We start from the raw sequence: 9,236 nt of genomic DNA, 5'->3' as shown, positions 1-9,236 counted from the left end.
TATCGGTTTCGATTTCATTTAGCACTCTAAAATTACCCTGAATATTACAAGAGAAGCCTTCATTGACCAAAACGTATTCAGCATGCTGTTAGAATCGACTCAATTTAAGTTACTGAGACAGGAAAGGGATCACTTGAGATTACTGTTATCATCTAGATAGTTCCGAAAGAAGTCCACGAAAGAGTAAGAATGCGAAATGTGTGGTGGTATTAAATATACTGAAGTAATAACTATGCAACGAAGAAGTGTGGCAGTCGTGAAAGATATGAGGGTATTATTTTCCCTTAAATAGGAAGAATATCGATCTTATATTAGATTCATAGAAGGTTTCAGTAGGATTACTGCTATCCTTAGGTCTTTGTGCACTGTAAACTAGATGAAATTCCAGAAGTTTGCCAAAGGCAATAACCAACTCTTAAATAATATATGATTCTCTGAAGGTAATTGGGGTGCTCGCTGAAGGTGTCGCGATAACAACATAAAGCGAAAAATAGAGCCAGCCATGCAGAGTAAGTTGAATATTGCATAGTGTGCAGGGCACTTTTGTGGGATTAGGTTATTGTTCCTTCGCGTTGCTGAGTTTTTATCAGAACACAGTAATGGCTAACCATGAATAAGAAAAAATGTCATCAGAGACAGGAATAAAACTGGAATAGATTTACGTTACCATAAGATAGCTGAAGTGAAACTTTTACATCTTAGCAAACTGGAATTCATGGTGTATTTTATGAAGAAGGAGGCACGTTTTTTCTTCATCTTCCGATGCTGTTACTTTTTTTTACTTGACAAACTCATGTATGCAGTGTGAATTAAACTCATCCATTCATTAGACTTTTCCGCTGGTTGTGAAGTTAAGCAATTTTTGTTTCATAAATCTTTCACTTATGGCAGTGAAAACGAACGCAAGGTGATGATATTCTGTAAGTACAGTTAAAATGTTATCCGCTGATCAGGAGATTTTGTTCAGAAGCGTTCGATCGATTGATAGTCTGCAGCACATGAAAGGTGTTTTGAGAAGCGAGTGATGTCAACACGGTTACCCTTTGACTTGAGCTGTTGTCTGCCTTCCGTGAAGTGAGTGATGTAGTACATTAAGAATTAATCCTTATTGACACCATCACTAACTCCTGAGCACTATTTTAAGACACTTCAAAAAATTAAACGCACGGATTCAAGGGTATCGTCTAGCCTTCAGCAGCATTCACGAAATACGTCTGAACGGAGAAGAAAATATAATTCACACTATTTCAGACAAACAATATAGGCATAGCAGGGTTTAGGAACACGAGATGGTGGTAGTTGTCTGCCATACTCTTCTCTGTCTCTTCTGAAGCGTATGACATTCATAATCTAGGGCTGAAATTTTTGTGATTGCTAATAATGGAACTGCTACCACCCAAAACAGCTCTGCCTATTCCGTTTCAGAAATAAAAGGCGTTAAAAGATTTATTTTTTGTTTGTTAGTTCTTTTTTCAAAATCAGTAATGAATAATTTTAAAACAATTACAAAATTCTTGCTCTGATGGCGTATCTATTTGTTGCTTTAAAATTTTTATTTTGACGTGTATGTAGCAGCAGAAAAGGTTTCTGTTGAACGTTTTGATGATAAATGAAGCAGATAGGCAGCATAATCAAACATAATAATCGCAATAATTCCAGCGAGTTGAGCTAATTCCAGTATTGAGTTTATTATCACGAGTCTCTTAGAATAATAATTTGTTATTAATTATTACATCAACAAGAGCGAACACTTATTTTCCATATCGGAAAATATTGCAGATCTTAATTTCTAACGTGCGTTCTTGAATGTTTGATCTTCATTTTCCTTTACTTTTAACTTCATTTAATTGTGATTAAACAAACAAACCCACTTCACTTGCTTTTCTTTCTTGAATTTTAGACGAAGAGCCTGAGGAACCTCGTCTAGTCACCTTGACAAAACAACACAAAAGCGCCATTAGGGCACTGCGTAAGGTAATTACTGATTTCCTCATTTCTTTTAATAAGACTAAATGTTTACTACATTAGAACAGTCTTTTTTCTATTCATTAAGAAATTAAACATTTTTCCAAATAACACGCACATTACCACCTAAGTTCCAAACTGGTGTTTCGAGCTATACCTTAACAACAATACTTTCTCTCAAAGAACTTTTTTGTAAGAATAAATAAAAGTAAAACTAAAAATAGAAAATAAAATAAATAAACTTGTCTTATAGAGGACAATAAAATTTTATTTTGTCCCTAGATTAAATACTTCGTCGCGCGACGGAAATTCAAAGAAGCCCTAAAACCGTACGATGTCAAAGATGTCATCGAGCAATATTCAGCTGGTCACGTGGACTTACTAGGAAGAGTGAAGAGTGTACAAGCGAGGTGACACGTTTTTTCCGCTTATAATTTCCTTGTTGTGTTAATAACGATCATTCTGTCGATTTCGTCAACTTAACTTTCCCTAACTGCGAAATGTAGTAATTTTTTTTTTTCGAAGAAGTATCGCAAAACTTAACTGGTTTGGAATCAACAAAACGACCAAAGCTACGAGGTCAGTGTATGCATGTTCTCCGACCAGTTTATCTGTTATGGGTGATGAGAAATCCTTTCGACTCCATTTGAAACTATTTTAAAGTATTTTTGTTCATTTTGAAAGTACATTTGAATATCTGCTGATGTTCAAATGTACTTGACAACAATTCTTCTTGCAGGAATAAAACAAATCCTTCGCCGTATCCATTTCTATCACTTTCAACCCTTCAGACCTCAACAGAAGCAAAATAAAAGCAACTTTTGCTAGGCATTACTCAAGTTTTACAAAGTCAATAAAGTTTGTAGGTATGTCGGTGGTCAGGTGTTCGTTTAGAGCAGTGCTCTCCAAACTTTTCGCCGTGAGGGTCACATCGGGTACTTCAGCACTGTTCAGCGGGCTGTAGTAAAAAAAACTCTAGAACTAGATAGAGTATATGAGTTTTATTGAAAGCAGATAAAAACTGATTACAGAGTATGTGAGATTAAATTATCGTATATTAATGACAAATGACAGAATCAGCAAATTCTCATATTTTTATCAAAGATTATAATAAAACCATTAATGTGAATAATGTAACTGTGTTTGTGTTTCTAAAATCTTATTAAACTCAGGTTCAAATTTTGAAGTGCTAATTACAATTAGCGATTTCAAATGTTCATCAGATAAATTTGCCCTGTATTTTGACTTGATACAGGTCAAAATACAAAGATACGTTGTCCCAAAAATAGAGAGAAATTTACAAGCAAATTAATTCAAATTTGCTTGTAAAATTTTGTAAAATTGAATTTTATTTTCTTCGTTAGTCCATTTTAACCGACCTTTTACAGTCAGAAAGACCGTACCTTGGATTATGGTTACTTTTTGCTATTTGGGAATATATTTTGAACAAAATTTTAATTAATGCATTTGAAATATATCAACACCCAGTGTTTTTTTTTTTTTTTTTTTTTTTTTTTTTTTGCGGATTCTTATTGAAAAATTAGTTCCAATTGGCGCGCCGGATAAAATATTATCGCGGGCCGCATGTGACCCGCGGGCCGTAGTTTGGAGACCCTTGGTTTAGAGCAGTAGCTCAGCTGGCATCGATGATACCCTTGAGTAGGAAAGATTTGGGTTCGATTGAAGGTGAGATAGCAGATCATGGGTAGCACGTGTTGCCCCCGATGCACTGCCAACTTAATGCGGATTCTTTATTCTTCTTTCTTTTCCTCTAGGATCCTTCCTGAGCAACAACCAGGTCAAGAACTTAACCAGTTCAAACTTTCCTTTAGCATTCTGGCAAATATTCCATCTGTCCCTATTGCCGAATTCCTATCCAATTTATGCAACACCTCTAGAATATTCTTCGTGGTTTTTAAATCTTAGCGAGGTAGGCATTCATTATTTGGACAATAGCATCTTCTTAAAGTACATTAAATTTCACTCCTTAAACATATAACAAAACTTACATAGAATTTAATATAGAATTTATAATAGCATTTTCTGATAAAAGCATGCTGTCTGTATACAGTCAAATTATTCTTCCACATTCATTCTTTCTTTTACTTGGAGCATAACGATAAACTTCTTGTGAATTAGCGTTCAAAGCCATTTTTTGTTTTCATACTCCTACTTTGCTTTCCGTATAATATTCACAACTTTTCTGAAACTTCACTTTTCGTAACTTTTCTCACTGTTATTCTCACGATATTCTTTGCATATCATCTGCTTCTTATGAATTTCGCATCATTTTAGCATGTTTTCACTGCTTCCCATGCACTGCTGATATCCTTCCATTCGGTAACGGATACTTGGATCAGACATTGCATTCTCTTGAGTTTGTCAGATAACAGCGTTGAAGTTCAGAATTCCTAATCGTACATCCATATATTTAGCTACTTCCCGCGATAGTACGGCATGAAGACTGTCACTGGTTAGTGACAAAACAAACACATCCTTAAGTGAGACGCTAAGATAAATTCTACCACCTTTTGGCCTCGAATTCCTTCATTCTTTCACATACTTAAATAAAATAAATAAAGTAAATTGTCTCGCAAGAACGCAGTAAATTATCCTTCATTTTTAACATGGGTTTTTCTGCTGACCAATCAATATTAAGATAATTAAAGTCCATAAGACATTATTATTATTATTGCTTTCATGAGTTTTTACTTGATTGAAATATTGTTATCCTTTTTCTTACGTTCCGAATGATTTACTTTATTACTACTGTTGTTGTCGTTGTTATTTATTGACGCCTTACTAACTTCTATGCTTTCTTTCCTTCTCTTATTTTTCTGCTTATTATTCTTATTCTGTTTGAATTTTTCTAAAAGCTTCTTCCAATGGACCGCAACTGTTCGCACTGTGAGCGAACAGTTGCAGTCCATTGGAACACGGGAAGAGAGAGAGAGAGAGAGAGAGAGAGAGAGAAATGTATGAATCACTGATTTTATCCGTATCTTCATGCTAAATTTCTGTTTACAGGCTTGATCAGATTCTGGGTAAATCTGGATCGAAATCTAGAGATGTCTATGAATCCAAACTCAGTCTTGCTTCCAGAGTGGTAAAAGTAGAACGAGCGGTAAGAAATTCATTATCCCCTATCTACTTACAGTGATCTGTTATGAATCTAATACTTGACTCATTCTACATATATGTTAAGTATTTGTAACTTATTTTTTCTCCTCTTCATAGTGGCTCCTTCTGTAAATCCATTACGGCTTGTACTCCATTCGAATGTATGAGGCAATTGTTCAAGCTGGCTAAATCCCCCCTTACTAATCTCTTCAAAGACGGGTTTTATGATATGACTGGGATGCAGCTATATCATGGTAACTGTCTTTGTAAAAAAAAAAAAAAAAGAATGAAAAAGAAAAAACAGCGCATATGTCAGTTTGCAATAAAGTAAACGGACACGGGACAAACACTTGGTTAAACTTTGGGAATTAAAACGCTTTTTTTTATTTCATTTATCGAAATTAATACATCAAACACTGCCTTAATTACCATAATCTTCGCTATCCTTTAAAAGATACGAAGAATAAATTTTGCAAGCAGTATTATATTAGGTTAATTTCCATTAATCTAAAATGCTTTTATAAAAGTTTCTCTGCCCGAGACAGCATCCGAACCGTGCTCTTTTTAACCAAAGGTGTTCATTACTACCAACCGGCCTGCGAAGGTGCTTATAAGTAACATTTGTTCTTCGATGACTACGCTCTACAAGAATATTGTAGAACGGTTCATATCAAACACAAGGCTCATTAACGGAAGAGACCTGAAGAATATAAGATTAATGTCAAATACTCGCTATAAATTTCTCATACTTTGGGGTTTTGTTTAGGTACAGTAAACAAACATTGGTGAAATTTTATTTATCAGTAGTTCCCTGTCTTACCTAGCAGCCTAGCCTAAATCCTTTTTCGGAGTTTAATGATTAGTTTAGAAGATGCCCTGCCATTTCAGCAGCAAAATGAATACAAAAATTTCAAAGGGTTTTTTTTTTCAGTTATTTTCGATGAAATTTTGTTCACATTTAATTTTCTATTTCTTACATTGGCATCCCTGTGATAATAGATAAAATAAAGTTACGTCCAAGTAATAGAAAGAGGAGCCAGTTCCTACTTTAAAATTTAAAATTCTAAAGTTAAATTTAGAAATCATGTATAATGTTATCTTCTTCTTCTTCTTTCTCTTCTTCAACATCTTAATGGTTGAAGAAGAAGAAGAAGAAGAAGAAGAAGCTTCCATCTAATGCTGCCATCACCATCTTTCATTACCACATCCATCTTGTTAAGATCTTCCTGTAGATCTTTTCTTGTCATTTTTATTTCTAAGCACTCGTTTGATCAAATGATCGTCTTCCCTCCAAGCATGACCAACCCACTCAATTCTCTTCCTTCTCATAAATGAGAAAATGTTGAATGTTGGATTTTTGAAACAAATGCATAACGGTGCACAGAAATAAACAAATAAATCATAAAATTGGAATATTTTAGGTGAATAAATTCGTCGTCCAAGAAATTGGATTTTGTTTTCAAAATGTTACTTCATTTCATAAGTGCACTGCAAAAGTTCACTTTGTTGAGAAGATAGCAGCGGGTTCATTAATGACCTCTCTCTTTCACCGATTCACGATGCCCTCCTGTCATATATAGATTAATTCAATTTTTAGCGAATTGTTGGGTACTGATGAAATATTGAACAATCACGATATCAAAAAAGCCTTTTGGTATATATCATCAGTTGATCTCTCTCTCTCTCTCTCTCTCTCTCTCTCTCTCTCTCTCTCTCTCTCTCTCTCTCTAATAGAACCATTTCCCAATCTACTATTGTACTTTTTGAACTCTGTATTCCTGGACCGCTGGTCCCAAATATGTTACGTCCAATCATCCATCTTTTCCCTAGTCCATTGTAAAACAGTAGAGAAATCTGTTGGGATTTTCTTGGAAGCCTCTTGCTTGATGAACGATTTTCGGATGAAAGGTTTCTAGTAAAGAATTTGAGAGAGGGAAGCACAAAGATATTTTAAATTCTCTTGCTTTTGTTTTTCGTCCTGCATCTACAATTGTGTATCCAGTTTCTTCTGTGGTCACTGACTGTGTGTGAAGATAGATAGATGAAGACAGAATTTTATCCTCTAACTTATTTGCTATTGTTTGAGTGGTACCATTCCTTAATTGCGGGTCTCGTCTATACCTTTACTAGTAACAGTACTTTGCACCGCGCCATCCTTTGTCAGTAATGCACAGCAAACAGACAAACACAATTTCCAGAATATCTACAATCAACTTCTCAAATGCCAATTTCGATACTGTCTTTGAATGAGAAAGAAAACGTAATCGACTACAGTCCTCCTTCCAAAACGCTGGCTTCTCTCTTTCTCTCTCTCTCTCTCTCTCTCTCTCTCTCTCTCTCTCTCTCTCTCTCTCTCACACACACACACACACACACACACACACACACACACACACACACACACACACACACACACACACACACACACACACACACACACACACACACACACGAGTAGAGAAGTGGGGGGGTAGAGATCTTTTCTGGAATCTTTCCAGACTCAACCTCGCACCTGAATAATTTTTCGTCCTGTGCAAATCCCAGAATCCCAGATCTACTCAGCTATTGGTACCGCTGCTCGGAAGGCAGAACTAGTTGCTGGAAAATCCTAATATCTGCCAGCAACATATCCATAGTGCATTTATAGTGCCGGATGGGGCGAAATTGAAAATAAGAATATTTTGCTTCGTTGCTGTTTTAGAAATAGAAATTAAAGTTTTTCTATGAAAATTTTTCTATGTATATTTTTGCTGTTTTTGAGAATTTAAAGCCCTCTCAAATCTTTATAACCACTCCAAATATTCGTCCACTACCTATTTTAGATCAATGATTTGTAAAATGCAATTCTAGCCCTAACTCTGTAATAACTGACTATTGAATTCATTACAGGTGGAAGAAATCGAGAACAAGTTGGATCAGCTGATAGAAATGTACTTAGAAGACCGGGCCCATTTCTCTTCTATATTCTCTGATGTTACTGACACTCCTCATTCCGTATCATCACCAATAAGCTTCACTCCGCCTCCATCAGCATCTCGCCTGATTTCTGGAGCACCGAAGCCCCTCTGTGATAGCACCGAGTCAGGCTCACCCCTGACCAAACGAACTACTCGCCCCATTCTACGAGGCTACTCGGATGTTGGTCACAGAGTCAAAAAATGGGTGACGCTCCGTCACTCACTGGACAGCGTTTCACCGTTTCATGATCTAAATGGACAAAGTGAATGGAACGCTCCGAGCATTACAATTGAATCCGAAACACGTGAAACTCCAGTTTGCTTGCAATTAAAAGAAGTGCCAGGAACTGCAAAAATCGATAAAGGCAGTGATCAGATTGAAAGCGGAAATTTAGAACCTGAAAACGGTAGTCATGAGACAATTTCAGAATGCGACGATCCACCTGCTGTACAGGAAGGACCACCAGAGACGATTTCTTTATTGCAATCACACGATACGTAGTATCTTAGCGCCCTCTATATATGTGTGTGCTATTTTTTATCAGTTTTGTCGCTAGTTAGCTTATAATGAAAATTAATGCGATTTCAAGAGGCAATTCTTTTGATACGTTTTAATCTTCCACTAGAGGGCAGCACTGATTTACCTTCACTAAAAAAAAGTGTTCTTCAGTGCATAAACTTCGTATACGAAGTATGCTGATGCATGCTTCGGCAAATAGTCAAGCTTTTTTTTAGCTGTGCAATAGAAGGAGAATCCACTTTTAGTCAAATTTAACACGTTTAAAAGATTTTTATGCCTTTTAATACTCAGTGTATTTTTGTCAAGTGATGTGATATCGTTTTATTCTATTTTACCAACTACCCAAGACTTTCAGTGAAATTTATATTTTAAACTTCTCTGAATTAGAATGGTTCATTATGATATTAAAAATTTGACTTCTCTTCTTTAAAAAATATACCGTCGCGATTAAATGTGCTTATTTGTAAAACACAACTCTAATATGAAAAAAGTTGCAAGTTTCTAACCATAAAAAAAGTTGATTTTACGATAATAATTTTTATTTCAAAGCCTACATTGGAAAATCAACACGCCCTTGTGTCAATTTCAAGTTAATCCTTCTAAATGTAGTTATTAATTCAGAAAGGTTTTATAGATGGTGCTGCAATTAATTTTTATACTCTACTCTTTCTCTT

At 35.5% G+C, this 9,236-nt stretch overlaps 1 protein-coding gene across 1 annotated transcript in view; it reads left to right on the top strand.

Moving 5' to 3' along the window:
* The window catches only part of LOC150107456 (potassium voltage-gated channel subfamily KQT member 5-like), a 62,197-nt gene extending 53,653 nt beyond the window's left edge, over positions 1-8,544 (top strand). Inside the window, exons 9-12 of the mRNA XM_090392104.1 lie at positions 1,901-1,974; positions 2,248-2,375; positions 4,993-5,089; positions 7,975-8,544. Coding sequence (XP_090248230.1) covers positions 1,901-1,974; positions 2,248-2,375; positions 4,993-5,089; positions 7,975-8,544 — 869 coding nt within the window. The remainder of the gene's footprint in view (positions 1-1,900; positions 1,975-2,247; positions 2,376-4,992; positions 5,090-7,974) is intronic.
* The last annotated feature ends 692 nt before the right edge of the window (positions 8,545-9,236 follow it).

The sequence above is a fragment of the Typopeltis vanoorti genome, chromosome 4, assembly GCF_054136105.1.
Source record: "Typopeltis vanoorti isolate ZY-2024b chromosome 4, IOZ_Tvanoo_1.0, whole genome shotgun sequence".
In the NCBI taxonomy this organism is placed as follows: Eukaryota; Metazoa; Arthropoda; class Arachnida; order Uropygi; family Thelyphonidae; genus Typopeltis; species Typopeltis vanoorti.
Note: the sequence above shows the minus strand (reverse complement) of the source record. Positions and strands in the feature narration are given on the sequence as shown.